General features: G+C 37.3%; 1 protein-coding gene across 2 annotated transcripts in view; it reads right to left on the bottom strand.

The window, feature by feature from the left end:
* LOC110457667 (E3 ubiquitin-protein ligase MARCH1-like) overlaps positions 1–16,397 on the bottom strand; it is a 26,709-nt gene extending 10,312 nt beyond the window's left edge. The window contains exons 1-2 of one of the 2 annotated variants that reach the window (XM_021509028.1): positions 16,265–16,349; positions 5,662–5,760 (exon numbers count right to left, since the gene is read on the bottom strand). In XM_021509028.1, coding sequence (XP_021364703.1) covers positions 5,662–5,733 — 72 coding nt within the window. In that variant the 5' untranslated portion in view covers positions 5,734–5,760; positions 16,265–16,349. Of the gene's footprint in view, positions 1–5,661; positions 5,761–16,264 lie in introns of both variants that reach the window. The other variant, XM_021509027.1, reaches the window with a different exon arrangement.
* Between the last annotated feature and the right edge of the window lie 1,500 nt (positions 16,398–17,897).

Here is a 17,897-nt window from a genome sequence, read left to right as displayed (position 1 = left end):
CAAATATAAAGATTCTATACCTTTCAGTTCTTCAGAAGAAGTCGTTTGAAGTGTTTGACACATTTGACCCCTGTGACCTTGAAAGTAGGTCAAGGTCATTTTCATTCTCAAACTTTGTTGGGCTCTATCCCAGGAAGCCATCAGCCAAATATGAAGATTCTATACCTTTTAGTTCTTTAGAAGAAGTCGTTTGAAGTTTTTGACATATTTGACCCCTGTGACCTTGAAAACAGGTCAAGGTCATTTTCGTTCTCAAACTTTGTAGGGCTCCTACCAACGAAGCTTTCAGCCAAATATCATGACTCTAGGCCTGTCCGTTCTTCAGAAGAAGTTGTTTAAAGGAAAAGTTGACGGACGAGGACGGACGGACGGACGGACGGACGGACGACGGACGCCGCACCACGGCATAAGCTCACTTGGCACTTCGTGCCAGGTGAGCTAATAATTGTAAAATGTAAAATAAATTAATTATAAAGACTGTGTGTATTTGGTTCAAATTTTCACTCTTTTTGTATGTAACTATGTGTCCTGTTTGATTTTGGCTTGTATTTAGTAACTTTTATCCATATAGTTTCAATAAAAAACGCTTTTTGTAACATGTTGTAGATATTTTATGATAAATAAAATATTTGTAGGGTTCATTAGCAATGTTTCTTTTCATTATTTTATTGTTGTAATAGTTTTGAACACTGCCACACGCTCAAAAAATGTGAAAGTGTTGAATTTGACAAAAATTCAATTTTTCGGTATTTTTTACAAATAAATCCCTAGTTTATCGGAATGCTTAGATATTCATAAAATCATCTCTACATAGTGATATAACCATCATGTGAAACTTTCATTGAATTCTGATGGCTAATTGCGAAAGGGTGGAGCCTCCTTAAAATCCTTAAAATTCTGAAAACCCCCAAAAAAATTGTGGCAGAAAATTTTCTTTACTTTAAAGCAATATAACTACAAAATTTGAAGAAATTCTACTGAGAAATGGTGACACAATCCTATTACCTTAACGATGTATGCTGCCTTACTTTAACAGCCACCTCCTTTAACATAACCACTGTTTCTGACATCACATTATTACAAATCTACCTTAACGATGTATGCTGCCTTACTGTTACAGCCACCTCCTTTCCAAAAGAGTTTTAAACTAAGATATCAGTAGAAAGTCCCTAATAAATATTATGGATCCCTGTCCCACTGCAATATCACAGATGCATAGTTTCATGGTATCAATGCAGCTACTCAGGAATAATGGTGTTTATTGATCTCTCTGTAGACACAAGATTGTCTGGACTCTTGCTTCAGAAGTACTAAATGGTTGTAATGAATTAAGGAATTTACATTAAGGTAGTTGGTTCATTTTTTCATTATTTTCATTTGGACATTTTTTGCAGAGTTATGCCCCTTTACTTGAAATCATGTCTTCAGTTCTGTCTGAAATACTGCACAGATTTCAATGAAAATTTTTAAGCATTAAATATACAGGATAAATTTTAATTTACATTTTGACACTTTTATGCAAAGCAATGCTCCTTTTCATGAAAGGATCTAAACTACTTGTTCTATAACAGCCTCCGTAGTTTTCAATGAAGCTGTACATATTATCAGTATTTAATTATTTATTGTTCAATCTATACAGATTTTCATTATTTTTGCATAGTTATCCCCCTTACATGAAATATGCCCTAATTACTTGTCCTCAAGTCACTTCTGCATAAATTTCAATGAAACTGGGCAAAAATCTAGTAAAAGTCGATAAATATCTAATGTATTTTATTTGGTTGCTTATTAAAAAGTTATTTCTTAAGTAATACTTTCTTCCATTAAAGTAAACATAACAATTTTAATACCGACCATACTACTTGTTATAATGAAACCTGCGACAACATCTTCTATGAAAGTTGACGATAAAATCAATGTGCACTTAAGGTCATTGGAGGGTATCGATAAATGGAAATAGGAAGTACATCCCTAATTGAAAATCCAATGTAGGGAGACAGTATCACAAATTCCGCATATTCTAATGTTTAATATTAAACTGATGAATATTGTATGTTTATTATTGACAGAACAGTGTGTTCTCTCAATAATTAAGTATTTCAAAGCAATTCAGGCATTAATTCAGGGTTTTTTTAATCAATCAGTCACATGTGTCCATTTTTCTGTACTTCAGGAAACCGGCTACCTATTTCACTACTGTGAAGTTTTTCAAGAACGATAACTCTTACATGCAATTACTATGTGTATATGGTTTTATTATTAAATGTCAATTTTTAATCGTTTATAGATCATTAATTTTACCCAATTTCAGCATTTATTAAATTGATATACATTAATGCAATACTAATCTATGTCAGTATCATTTTTATTGACATTATTTTGCAAAAAATTGTGTCTTTCATTTTTCTTTTCAAAATTCACTCCTTTTTACATAATTTCCATTTAGAATCCTTAACATTCTGACAACCTATATTTCTTTTGTGGCAGGACATTTTCTTTACTTCAAAGCAATATAACTACCAAATTTGAAGAAATTCTACTGAGAAATGGTGACACAATCCCTTTACCTTAATCATGATGCAAGTTAATTAGTTTTTCCACTTTTTTTTCAAGTCACATTTCCTTATAAACATAACATTCTCAAGTTTATATTAATTAAGATGCCTTATCTTTGGTTTTCATTAATTTTCTTTCTTTATTATAGCTATCCTGTCTAAGGTTGCGAATTAGACACTTTCATAAATGTATAGATGATAGATTATCTGCCTTGGAGAAGGTTTTTTTAATTCCTCAAGGATCCCGGTCCCACTGCACAGTGACCTCCCCTTAACTGTTTGGATATAACTGTAGCCTGGTTCAGCCAGGACACTTTCGTAGACCAAGTCGCTCAAACAGTTAGAACGACAGTAGAACAATCTGATGTCCACAGTTTGAATACGGTCTTAAGCCCGGATAAACTTTTACATTCAGAACACTGCTGTTGATTGTATTTTGTTCATTTCGTTTTGATTATTTCTCATAACAGTCCCACAAGTTATAGTTTTAGTGTTATAACAGTCCCACAAGTTATAGTTTTAGTTATAGAAATGGTTTGACAGTTTACAATAACAATTTGATCAACAGTGGTACAGTAGATTTCGCTTAATATCAATTCCCATTTGTCAGAGAAAAACATGATATTAACAGAAACATGACATTAACAGAATACGTATTTTTTGACGTTTTTCAGCCCTCAAAACCGGAAGTCGACATTTGGAAAGTGTAATTAAACATAGGTCATAATTTTGCAATGAATAAATTCTCGCAGATCACGATTTTACACATCCCTGCAGCAGCATACGGTAGAATTACGACAACACCATGTAGGCGTTGTACGTGCGTTATTTGAGATTCAAAACAAAGACGATTTTTTCGTATTGTACATGAACCTTGGTCAAACTTAAATAATTTGAGAAACTTATTGTTTGAAAGACAATCTTTATTTTAATCTCAATCAGCATTCGTCATATTTTACGGAAGACCATCCACTTGTATGCCTACTTCACGACAACGTAAATTCAATCTGGAGACGAGCTGTCTGTGAAGATAGTACACATGTTAGTTGAAAGATTACATCACACTTGGCATTAGAAAAGTTTACAGATGTAAGACTGACCTGGCTCCCCCAACTACAGGTGCGTATCCTGTTAACAAGTATGTAAGGTCAAACTATTGTTTAACAATCAGCAAGGTGTAACCTATTGTTTGACAGTCAGCCAGGTGTAACAAATACCCCGTTAGGGCGCGGCGTTGTTTACATAACGCGTCCAGGTGTGACAGAAGGTCCCCGGGGGCATTTATCATGAATCATTACCGCAATTTACCTGTATTTTTTTTTGTGACTGTGGCCAAAATAAAGTGATATTAAGAGAAATCGACATAAAATCAGGTGATAATAAAATAATTGAATTGCATAGATTATATAGCAGGAAAAACGGTGCATCAAAAAAACATGATAATAACCGAAAAGTGACATTAACGGACGTGATATTAGGTGAAATGTACTGTACTGTATGTGGACCCTTAATATGTGACTGAATAAAATCAACAGTGGTACTGTATGTGGACCCTTAATATGTGACTGAATAAAATCAACAGTGGAACTGTATGTGGACCCTTAATATGTGACTGAATAAAATCAACAGTGGAACTGTATGTGGACCCTTAATATGTGACTGAATAAAATCAACAGGTTTTCATTAAGAATAAAAATAACAATTACAACAGCCCTATATGTTCATATATATATGCAATATATTTCACAACTTTTAAACAATGTTAATTGCTGAAATAACAATCTTTTTACCAAACCAAAAGAGAAAGCAACATCTAGTATGTGATAGTGTACAAGTGGATGTAAAGTAATCAATCATAGCAAAATAATCGTGAATCAAATTTGAGCACATCACAGCAGTCAATACATTAGTAATGTGTAGAGCTGAAAAAAATCAAGATAATCAAAAGGAAAGAGTTAATTGTGACCGAGAGTTGGAATCATCTCTCAAACCTCACAGAGTGTTGCATTCAAATATCATGTTCAAATCCTAGTCAACACTCACAACACTGTTGTTTGTTTGTTATATTTAGTTTAATAATGGCAATTTGTAACAACAAAATCAAAGGTTTTATTGTTAAAAAAAATCTTAACTTCAGGAACAATAATTTCAAATACATGTATTTCTTATTTCATGCCAAATATTTGAATTCAGCCGTTTTTTTGTTTTTTTTAATTTTTCAAATTCAATCAGATAGGATCAATTTTGGTTAAGTCTTGAAGACCCACCTGTAAAAAGTTTTGTGAGAAAAATATTTAAAAGATTATCCAGAAATAACAGTATATATATATATATATCAGATAGGGAAAAAAAGGAAAAACTGTTATATAAATACCAGAGAAAAGATGTCAGAGGAAGAAGATTGGAAAGAAAATTTGAAACACAGCAAGCTGAAGGTGGTTAGCAGTTTCTGAAACCATGAGTGATCTCCCCCTGGGATCGCTCTCCAGTCATTATGATTTCCCTGATTATGACAGACAGCCCCAGATACAGGCCTAAGACCACAAATACACTTACGGGTCGTTGCACATGAATGTAGTGCAGAAAGACATTTCAGGTCACCATCAGTTACTAAATAGTTTTTCCTGTCTGATCTTTGACAGATATGTACAGAATTGTTCAACAATATCTATTCTAGTGATTATTTGTTTTTGGCACAGTTTCCAAGTTTGTATTCGCAGGCTAGGACACAATGAGTAATGAGGCTTGCGCATTTTGTGAATTTTCCCCTATACATGCAGGGTAGTGACATTCAAATGAAATTATCTTTCTTAAATGCCCGTCATGAGGTACTTTCCAGCTAACACTGTAGGTTCAATTTGAATAGATCTACAATATAAAATAAGAACCAGACCCTGTGCAAAGCTTTAAAATATTTAAATTTCGTTTTTCCTTTGGTAGCAACATATAGTAGAAATAATTGTGGTCCAAGGCCAGTTATCTCCCTTTAGTTGTAACAAGCTTCCCTGTGGAATAAGTGAGTGTAGGGCAATCGGTGATGAGCTAAGAGGTGAACACTTCCGGGTTGATTTTGTGTTAATAGCACAGATTATATAAAATGGTTTACCACCAGTTCCGGCTCGAGGCAAGCCTCGTCTTGATCGGGCTCAGACTTTTGATTGTCTGAGTCTGTTGCCATGGTTATAGTTGTTTGTATTGTTTATTCCTAAAAGACACAACAAAATCAACAACATCAATAACATATATAATTAAATCCATTTTGTGTTTTTTTGCTTAACTGTTGTTTATTGTCAAAGCAACAAGTAATGAATTATGTATATTCAGCTTTTTTTAAATGGATGAGGTTTTTTTCATTATTAATCTTGGGTACAATTGTTTTTTTTTATTCCTGAAAGACAACAAAATATGACAAGATCAATAACAACAACCTATCTATTTTGAGAATTAGTTGAAATTTATGATCAATCATTGGTTACCATGAACTAAACAATGATTGATTAATAATCGCTTTAAAGAAATACAATGTGACATTTCACTCCATGCTGTTTTTGTGCTTCGCTTACGCAAATATAAACTGATGCAATGTAAGAATAACCTCCTTTCAAACAAGGCTTTCGCAATTTAAAGTCCTAAGCAGTACTGCGCAGGCTTCAAGATCTTAAAGTAAGTCAGGGATGATACCAACATAACAGCTGGAAACAAAAGATGCCAGAGGGATCTTGGCGCCCACCATTGTACCATCTTCATTAGTTCTTTGTCAGTTCGATCACCCTCTTTTAGTATATCCGGGGTTGGCAGGTATGTATAGTCCACTAGTTCTGGACTCCAGGGGTGGACACTAACACAATAGTCCACTAGTCCTGGACTCCAGGGGTGGACACTAACACTAAAGTCCACTAGTCCTGGACTCTAGGGGTGGACACTAACACTAAAGTCCACTAGTCCTGGACTCCAGGGGTGGACACTAACACTATAGGCCACTAGTCCTGGACTCCAGGGGTGGACACTAACACTATAGGCCACTAGTCCTGGACTCCAGGGGTGGACACTAACACTATAATCCACTAGTCCTGGACTCCAGGAGTGGACACTAACACTATAGTCCACTAGTACTGGACTCCAGGGGTGGACACTAACACTAAAGTCCACTAGTCCTGGACTCCCGGGTAGGACGCTAACACTATAGTCCACTAGTCCTGGACTCCAGGGATGGACACTAACACTAAAGTCCACTAGTCCTGGACTCCAGGGGTGGACACTAACACTAGAGTCCACTAGTCCTGGACTCTAGGGGTGGACACTAACACAATAGTCCACTAGTCCTGGACTCAAGGGGTGGACACTAACACTATAGTCCACTAGTCCTGGAATCTAGGGGTGGACACTAACACTATAGTCCACCAGTCCTGGACTCTAGGGGTGGACACTAACACAATAGTCCACTAGTCCTGGACTCCAGTGGTGGACACTAACACTATAGTCCACTAGTCCTGGAATCTAGGGGTGGACACTAACACTATAGTCCACCAGTCCTGGACTCTAGGGGTGGACACTAACACAATAGTCCACTAGTCCTGGACTCCAGTGGTGGACACTAACACTATAGTCCACTAGTCCTGGAATCTAGGGGTGGACACTAACACTATAGTCAACTAGTCCTGGACTCTAGGGGTGGACACTAACACAATAGTCCACTAGTCCTGGACTCCAGGGGTGGACACTTACACTATAGTCCACTAGTCCTGGACTCCAGGGGTGGACACTTACACTATAGTCCACTAGTCCTGGACTCCAGGGGTGGACACTAACACTAAAGTCCACTAGTCCTGGACTCCCGGGTAGGACACTAACACTATAGTCCACTAGTCCTGGACTCCCGGGGAGGACACTAACACTATAGTCCACTAGTCCTGGACTCCCGGGGTGGACACTAACACTATAGTCCACTAGTCCTGGCCTCGGAATCTCAAAACTTCTTAATTCTCAATTCTTAACTTTCCATTCTTAAGCTAAGAACGTACTTAGCTGAGAATTTCTCAAATTGGTGTATCTCGAAAGCGTTCTTAAATATTTAAGCAGTCATAGCAAAATATTCTCATTAAATATTATATTGCACTAAAAATATTTCCCTCGCAAACTTGGCGGCTCCATCTGTTGAAACTACCAGCAAAATATTATTATAAGATTCTATGCTTTTTGGTTCTTCTTCAGAAGTTGCTTGACATACTTTGTTGGCTCTTTCCCAGGAAGCCAACAGCCAATATTAAAATTTTATACCTTTCAGTTCTTCAGAAGAAGTTGTTTTAAGCGTTAGACATATCTAACTCCTGTGACCTTGAAAGTAGGTCAAGGTCATTTTCTTTCGCAAACTTTATTGGGCTCTTTCCCAGGAAATAACCAGCCAAATATTAAGGTTCTATACTTTCCAGTTCTTCAGAAGAAGTCGTTTGAACCGTTTGACATATCTGACTCATGTGACCTTAAAAGTAGGTCAAGGTCATTTTCATTCACAAACTTTGTTGGGTTCTTTCCCAGGAAGCTACAAACCAAATATTTAGGTTCTATAACTTTCAGTTCTTCAGAAGAAGTCGTTTTAAGCATTAGACATATCGGACTCCTGTGACCTTAAAAGTAGGTCAAGGTCATTTTTCTTTTAAAACTTTTTCGGGCTCTATCCTAGGAAGCCACCAGCCAAATATAAAGATTCTATACCTTTCAGTTCTTCAGAAGAAGTCGTTTGAAGCATTTGACATATTTAACCACTGCGACCTTGAAAGTAAGTCAAACTATTTTTCATTCTCAAACTTTGTTGGGCTCTATCCAAGGAAGCCACCAGCCAAATATAAAGATTCTATACCTTTCAGTTCTTCAGAAGAAGTCGTTTGAAGTGTTTGACACATTTGACCCTTGTGACCTATAAAGTAGGTCAAGGTCATTTTCATTCTCAAACTTTGTTGGGCTCCATCCCAGGAAGCCATCAGCCAAATATGAAGATTCTTTACCTTTTAGTTCTTCAGAAGAAGTCGTTTGAAATTTTTGACATATTTGATCCCTGTGACCTTGAAAGTAGGGCAAGGTCATGTTCTTTCTCAAACTTTGTCAGGCACCTACCAACAAAGCTTTCAGCCAAATATCATGACTCTAGTCCTGTTCGTTCTTTAGAAGAAGTTGTTTTAAGGAAAAGTTGATGGACGCCCGACGGCGCACCATGACATAAGCTCACTCACAAGAGGCCCAGAGGGCCTGTATCATTCACCTGAATATGTTTAAAATAATTGGTATGAAGTAAAGGTATAGCACTCCATGGTAGGTGCTGTAAGTACATATAAAATTTCAGAAAGATCCATCCAGTACTTGAGATATAGCGAGAACAAACTTGAAACAGAACTATGGGGGGTATGACCCCCCTATGGCCCTAGGGGGGTCATACCCACCAATTATACAAAATTGAGACCCCTTGGCCCAAGGATGCTCCAGACTAAATTAGGTAAAAATCCCTTAATCCCTATGGTAGAAGAAGGATTTTAAAGGTTTTACCTCTATTTCCCCTATTGGGCCCCGCCTCTCTGCGTCCATGAGGGTTATACAGACCATTTATACAAAATTGGTTCCCCTTAACCCAAGGATGCTTCATACTAAATTTGGACAAAATCCTGTCATTCGTACAGAGGAAGGTATTTGAAGAATTTGCTATGTTTCCACTATTGGGCCCCTCCCTCCTGCCCCGAGGAGGGCCACACTTGCTGTTTATAAGGAATTGAGTCCCTTTTGTCCAAGGATGCTCCAGACTAAATTAGAATAAAATCCCTTAATCCCTATGGTAGAAGGATTATAAAGGTTTTACTGCTATTTCCCCTATTAGGCCCCGCCCCTCTGCCCCCAGGGGGGCCACACCCACCATTTATACAAAATTGAGTCCCCTTGGCCTAAGGATGCTCCAGACCAAATTTAGTCAAAATCTACTAGGCTGTTCAGGACTAGTAGCGTTTTAAAGGAAAAGTTGACAGACGGATGACGGACGCTGCGGCATGGCATAAGCTCACCATGGTCTAAGGGTGTGCGCGTGGTACACCAAAATTATCGGTGCTTCGCGAATCAGAACTTTCGAATCGAGTCAGTGATAAGGATCTCCGGAAATCGGTTCGGTTCAGTTCCAATTCTGAGTGTTAGAAAATTGTGTGCTCTCCAGTGTAGGCACAATTATTTTGTACAATGTTAAGTCATTTTTGTAGCATGTTTGTATTTTAAATGATGATATTCAGAAAATTGAAAGCGACTGTCAGAATGTCCTGCGAATGACGGAAGTCCGGTAGTAAACAATGCATGAAGCGCACCAAGGGCGAATATGATTACTACGGGAGGTAATGAGTCCGCACTGTCCTACAATAATACCCGAGAGCGTAGCTGAACTATCGGTATCCTCGAGGCTGATTATCACTATACTGCGTAATTGATCATGAATGACGGAAAAAACCAGCAGACGCTATTTGCATTTCTGTCGTCAGCTAAAGACGACAACTTTCAGTTCATATTCTTACACAATGACTGTCTGTGCCCAGTGTGGGTAAGTTACATGATTTCTGTTTCAGTAATAAGCGCCAGTTTTTAAAAACGTAATCAAAACACTGACATTTGAGTTTGAATTACGTTTTCTTGTGCAATTTGAACTTAAAAACTAATCATCTGTAGAAATAAACTGGTGCATGGCTAAGAATACATCATTGTTATAACTGATTGTTTGGCACATTTATTGAAGTATAAGTATTTTTGCCAAAAGTGATCCGATTTGGGTACTGATCCGATTTGGGTACTGCCTCCTTACACAATTTTCATTCTGTTACTGACTAATTCTTGGAGTTTTTATTATATGACAGGCTGGAAATATTATAAAATATATAAAAACATGTAAAAATGGCATTGCTACAATTAGTTAACAATTTTGTGATTATATAACATACCCATGGGGATTTAGATAAGGTGTACCCCTAATATATGCAGCCATAACCCCATTTTGAGAGGTATGGGGGTACAAAAAAAAACAATTACAAAAGTGACAGGGAACACTGTTTTATTCAAATACCAAACAGGGTCTACGTTTTCGATGTCAAATCATTTAAAAAGAAAGCATAGCATTTCAATTAATGACTCGCGGCAATCAACATCAACGCAATCTACCCCTGCAGTGAAAACATTTTAACTTGGTAAAAACTTTAATATGTTACCATGGCTACTTTATAAACTGTTACTTTTGTTTTGTTATACCTTAAATAAAGGTTTTATACTTGATTCTTATGTTCTTATGAGAAAGTGTGTATCAAGTGAATCGATTTGAAAAAATCAATTTGAAGGGATCAAAATCGAAATCGAACCGATTCGAAAAAATCCCGATTCGTCCCAGCCCTACCATGGTCCTTCAGACCAGGTGAGCTAAAAAATTGAACGATCATTGCTTGTGCACATTTGTGCCGATGATGGACGAACATTGTGCAATAACAATTGTGGTTGGTGTAAAAAATTCAGGAATGCCTTAACAATATATACAGTTTCGTGCTTGTGTTTAAACACATAAACTTGATTATTTAGTATGCTTCTATATTCTAGCTACATCTATAAGCTTATCTTTCTGTCTATACTTTCTTAACTTTAGAAATAGTGTTTTCAGTGTTTTTTAAACAACCTAAATCGACACATGTAAAATTACAACACAGTCTCGGCAATACAGGTAAACATAGCCACTTTGTACCTGTACCTGGACCGTAGTTATCCCCCAGCCCGGGGCACTTACGTAACTCGCCAAGGTGTGAAAACCAGGTGAAGGGGAGCTATAGACCAAAACGAATGCAAATAACAAATACTAAACGTACAGTATCACATATCAGCTCTATATGTCAGGCACAGACAATGTAAAACTCCGATTACTCATCAAATTGTTATTTACCTGTTCTGTTACCTAGGAGCTAAACCCGTTCTTGACAGTCACTTTAACACTATGTAACACGCATTGAAAAATTGTACATACTCTTAATTATTGTGATGAGAAATTACAGTAATATATACAGTGTACATTATTTCATACAAGCTTCCATATTTTTTTCATTCTGTAATATTGATCAACAAATTGTACCAAATCGCACAGTTGTGCGGAGAATTCATACTGTCTATGAATGCCAACAGAAAGCAGTTTAATGTTTAATGGACCAACTGATAAGACATATGTACTTAATTCTCTCTCCACAAAGATGCAGGACTTTTAAAAATTAATTTCAGGCAAAATATGGAATGAGTGAAAATTCACATAAAAAAAGGAGAAAATGTTTTCCATTTGATTTTGACCTGTGTCACCCAGAAACATGCTAATATTACACACAAAAGCATTACTCCTGGTGTTCCTGTTGAAGTTGAGATTTTGACACATCGTTTGTAATTGTAAAGTACACTTCCTATGGAAGTGACTTTCTATTCTTGACTCTGACAAGTGAAGATCGTAGCTCTAATACACGGCCGACGTTTATATGTTTATAATATCCGTTTTATGGCTTTTAATGTCTGCGACAAACACCAAGTTTATCTAAGTGTAAGATATATACAGTAGAAACAGTCTCATACATTATTATAATGGCAATCTTGTCGTGTTTTAACATCTTCTGTCAAGCATAATCAGTGAATTAATTTATAACAGTTGTTTGTGACTGTGTGTCTATATAACAAAGTAGAAAATATCACAGTCCCACAGAAAATATCATAGATCAGTAGGCCAAGACAACAGTCTCATGAAAAAGATCACAGCACAGTCGAATGATAATTATAAAGATCAGCCAAATACAATTATTTTGAAAATATCAAAGTTTAATTGAAAATATCACAGTCCAATGAAAAAGATAACAGTCCAGAGGAAAAGATAACAGTCCTATGGAAAAGATCCCAGTCCAATGAAAAAGATCCCAGTCCAATGGAAAAAGATCACATTGCAATGGAAAATATAATATTCCAATGGGAAAAGATCACAGTAGAATAGAAAAGATCACAGTCCAATGGAAAAGATCACAGTCCAATGGAAAAGATCACAGTCCAATGGAAAAGATCACAGTCCAATGAAAAATATAACAGTCCAATGGGAAAAGATCACATTGCAATGGAAAATATAACAGTCCAATGGGAAAAGATCACAGTAGAATAGAAAAGATCACAGTTCAATGGAAAAGATCACAGTCAAATGGGAAAAGATCACAGTCCAATGGAAAAGATCACAATCCAATGGAAAAGATCACAGTCCAGAAGAAAAGATCACAGTCCAATGAAAAAGATCACAAATCACAGTCTCATGGAAAAGATCACAATACAATGGAAAAGTTCAGTCCAATGGAAAAGATTACAGTCTAATGGAAAAAGATCATAGAACAATGGAAAAGATCACAGTCCAATGGAAAAGATCACAGTCCAATGGGAAAAGATTACAGTCCAATGGACAAGATAACAGTCCAATGGAAAAGATCAGTCCAAAGGAAAATATCAGAGTAAAATGGAAAAGATCACAGTCCAAAAGAAAAGATCACAGTCCAATGGAAAAGATCACAGTCCAATAAAAAAAGATCACAAATCACAGCCTAATGGAAAAGATCACAATACAATGGAAAAGTTCAGTCCAATGGAAAAGATTACAGTCTAATGGAAAAGATAACAGTCCAATGGAAAAAGATCATAGAACAATGGAAAAGATCACAGTCCAATGGAGAAGATAACAGTCCAATATAAAAGATCACAGTACAATGGGAAAGGATTACAGTCCAATGGACAAGATAACAGTCCAATAGAAAAGATCAGTCCAAAGGAAAATATCAGAGTAAAATGGAAAAGATCACAGTCCAGAGGAAAAGATCACAGTCCAATGGAAAACAAGAGGCCCAAAGGCCTTAGCGGTCACCTGAGTTATATCATAGGTACTGGTAGCTTTATTTTATTGTTCAGATGTGATGTGGAAATCAGCATGTAAACTAAGTGAAATACAACACTTGTCATGTCATCAAAGGATAAGAATTTTAAAATATTTGTAAATGTTCCCTTTGGGTCCCTGCTCTAACCCCTGGGTGTGGGACAGGAATTCAAAGTTTACAATGTGAAACCGTCATCTACCAAAGATGATTCTGACCAAGTAAAAATAATTTCCAACAGAAAATTGTCAAAATATACCCAAAAGTGTTGTTTCCCTATATAAACTATAGTAAACTTTACCCCCTCCCCAAGGGAGAACGGATAGCTCGGGGGTCCTGAAATTTACAATTTAAATAAAGCCCCTGATGATCTTTCCATCCATGCAGAGAAAATGACTGTAATACCTCTGAGTCTGGAGAAGAAGATTTTTGAAATATTGGTTAATTTTCCCTTTTGGGCCCCGCCCTGGCCCCTAGGGTTGGGGTAGGAATCCCAATTTTACAATTTGGTAGCCTCATCTACCAAGGATGATTCTGACCAAGTTTGAAAAAATTCCATCCACTGGTTCTTGAGAAGAAGTTGATAATGTAAAAAGTTTACGCACGACGGACGACGACGGACGGAAAGTGATTGGAATAGGTCACTTGAGCAAAGCTCAGGTGACCTAAAAACACAGTCCAATGGAAAAAGATCATAGTACAATGGAAAAAATAACAGTCCAATAGAAATGATCACAGTCCAGAGGAAAAGATCACAGTACAATGGAAAAGATAACAGACCAATGGAAAAGATCACAGTACAATGGAAACAAGAGGCCCAATGGGCCTGCATCGCTCACCTGTTATTAATCTAACACTTGTAATCTTAAGACTTCATAAGAACCTATTAAAAGATTTAAACATATGACGCCTCTGACCTTGATTATCGAACAAGGACATTAGGTTGAAAGTGGATCAAGGTAATTCATTTGAACTAATATGGTAGTCCTTCATCCCAGCATGCTACAGGCCTAATTTCAGTACCCTGGCCCTTTTGCTTATTGAAAAGAAGTCGCTTGAAGATCTTACGACATTTGACCCCTGTGACCTTGAAAGTTGGTCAAGGTCATTCAGTTGAACAAACTTGATGGTCCTTCATCCCAGCATGCTACAGGCCCAATATCAGTACCCTGTGCCTTTTGGTTATTGAGAAGAAGTTGTATGAAGATTNTTGAAAGTTGGTCAAGGTCATTCATTTGAACTAACTTGGTAATCCTTCATCCAAGCATGCTACAGGCCGAATTTCAGTACCCTGGCCATTTTGCTTATAGAGAAGAGGTCGCTTGAAGATTTTACGACATTTGACCCCTGTGACCTTGAAAATTGGTCAAGGTCATTCATTTTAACAAACTTGGTAGCCCTTCATCCCAGCATGCTACAGGCCCAATATCAGTACACTGGGCCTTTTGGTTATTGAGAAGAAGTTGTTTGAAGATTTAAGACATCTGACCCCAGTGACCTTGAAAGTGGGTCAAGGTCATTTATTTGAACAAACTTGGTAGCCCTTCATCCCAGCATGCTACAGGCCCAATATCAGTACACTGGGCCTTTTGGTTATTGAGAAGAAGTTGTTTGAAGATTTAAGACATCTGACCCCAGTGACCTTGAAAGTGGGTCAAGGTGATTTATTTGAACAAACTTGGTAGCCCTTCATCCCAGCATGCTACAGGCCCAATATCAGTACCCTGGGCCTTTTGGTTACCGAAAAGAAATTGTTTAAAGCAAAAAGTTGACGCTGGACAGACGGACGACAGACGACGGACGGAACTAGCACCTCTGATTCTAAACAAGGAAAATGAAGAAATTTTAGCACACTGACTCCTTTTGGCCCCACCCTACAGCCCTTGGGGGTAGGGCTGGCTCAAAATTTTCAAAGTATCAAACTGTCAACTCAGGGTTATAATTCCAATTAAGTTATTAACATGTTATATTCAAAGTATCATTTGCCATTATAAACCATAATAAATTGTACCTCCCCCCTCCTTCACCAGGGGGTAAACGTGAGACCCTAGGGTCATAAACCTTAAGACCCTTCCATCTATGAAGAGTATTTGACTCTACCATATCTGGGTCTTGAGAAGAAGATTTTTGAAATTTCAGTCAATTCAACCCTTTTTTGCCCCACCCATCAGCCCCTGGGGGTCAGTCAGGGCTCATATGTGCATACTATCAAACAGCTGCCTAATACTGATAGTGCTAACCTAAATTGAGTTACTTCCAATGGAAATTAAACAAATGTTGGTCCAAAATGTGATTTCCCTATATAAACTATAGTAAAGTTTACCCCCTGGTTACGGAGACTTTGTCTCAGGTGACCTAAAAAAGAAATGTTAAACTTTGAGCCTTGGCCATTATGAGCTAGATTCACCAAGCTTCTCCACCATTGTTAACAAATGGACAATTGCATTAGCAACCTTTCAACACTAACATTCATACAATGATGGTGTCCAGTACAGAGGATCAGAACACTTATGAACCACTTTAACTCATTCACCCCTGAAGACACATTTGAACTCTTCCAATTCAAAGGTTGGAATAGTTCATTATGAAATTTCAGGGGTGAATGAGTCTCACTGAAATATCATAACCTGGACATGACTCTCGATCGGTTCACATTATTCTGACAATCGACTAATCATAAGTGCCTTAATGTAGAAATTGCCAGAACAAGTTGGTAGCATCTAAAAAAGAAAGCTAAACAAGTGGATGACACCACTGTTTATATTGTAGAATGTAACAAACCTTTGTGCTGTCCTTTTTCTTGAGAGGCGAGGGTTGAGCTTTCTGGTCCTTTTTAGCGGTTTTACCGGAGCCATTTCCTAGTGGATGAACAAGCACCTGCTGTAGAGGCATGTCAATACCAACAGCTTGTTCTACATCTGTAAGAGATAAGACAAAACTCAAATTATCATCAACATTCATCTGCATGTTCTATACACAAATGTAGTACATGTCAAGTACAGCAAAACCTTGATATAATGCCCCTCAATTTATTTGCTACTTTGACCACCAATGTATTTCAACTTCCTCTTTTCTTCTTTCCTAAACATTTCTTCTCTAGGTTTAACCTCAATTTATTGTGATACTCCTTGATATTTCTCTCTTTATAGATATTGCCAAAACCCTTTATAAGGCAACAATTACAAATGGTGGCAGTATAACAAGAATTCACTGAAAACTCAAATATCTTTATTTCCTTGAAATGGAACTTAAAACAATAGGCAAACTTATATTTAAGTCCTCTCCTAAAATAATCAAATACATCTTCATTTCTTCAAGAACTGTAAACAGTTGTGATTGAAATTATCCCTTTTGTTCCCTTTCCAGGGTATTAGCCACACCATTTGAAAACAAGTTTAAATATTCAGGGTTTTTTTAAGAATCCAAAAAGCAAAGACTAAAGACAACTAAAATAGACAGTAAGCCTTAGCTGACTCATCAAGACTTCCTTGTTTATCATATTTAATTGTTTTGCTTGTCTGCATCATTGACCAATTTCTTATTAAATCAAAAGATATACCACTCCATGGTAGGTGCTGTAAGTACATATGAAATTTCAGAAAGATCCATCCAATACTTGAGAAATAGCAAGAACAAACTTCAAACAGAGCCCCACCCCTAAGCCCTTAGGGGTTCATACCCATCAATTATACAAAATTGAGTCCCCTTGGCCCAAGGATGCTCCAGACTAAATAACAATAAAATATCCCTTAATCCCGATGGTCAAAGAAGGGTTTTAAAGGTTTTACCTCTATTTCCCTTATTGGGCCCCTCCCTTCCACCCCCATGGAGGCCACACTCGCTGTTTATAGGAAATTGAGTCCCTTTTGCCCAAGGATGCTCCAGACTGAATAAGGATAAAATCCCTTAATCCATATGGTAGAAGAAGGATTATAAAGGTTTTACCTCTATTTCCCCTATTGGGCCCCGCCCCTCAGGTCCCAGGAAGGCCACACCCACCGTTTATACAAAATTGGTTTCCCTTTACCCAAGGATGTTCCACACCAAATATGGAACGAATCCTTTCATTCCTACAGAAGAAGAAGGATTTTAAAGAAGAAATTGCTATATTTCCCCTATTGGGCCCTGCCCCTCAGGCCCCTGGGGGGGCCAGACCCACCATTAAAAGAAAATTGGATCCCCTTCACCAAAGGATGCTTCTGACCAAATATGGACCAAATCTTTTCATTCCTACAGAAGAAGAAGGATTTTAAAGAATAATTTGCTATGTCCGGGGATATTCAAACTATACATGACATTACCGATCCTGTGGTCATTCAGGAAGTTGTCGCCCAGTTACTGAGAAACTCACTATTCAAGGACACGCTGGTATCTTCCATAGGTATCACCCCACTCCAGCAACGTGTCCAGTTCC

The sequence above is a fragment of the Mizuhopecten yessoensis genome, unplaced genomic scaffold (genome assembly GCF_002113885.1).
Source record: "Mizuhopecten yessoensis strain PY_sf001 unplaced genomic scaffold, ASM211388v2 scaffold9293, whole genome shotgun sequence".
Classification (NCBI taxonomy): domain Eukaryota; kingdom Metazoa; phylum Mollusca; class Bivalvia; order Pectinida; family Pectinidae; genus Mizuhopecten; species Mizuhopecten yessoensis.
The sequence above is the reverse complement of the archived record's forward strand: the minus strand, read 5'-3'. Positions and strand labels throughout refer to the sequence as shown.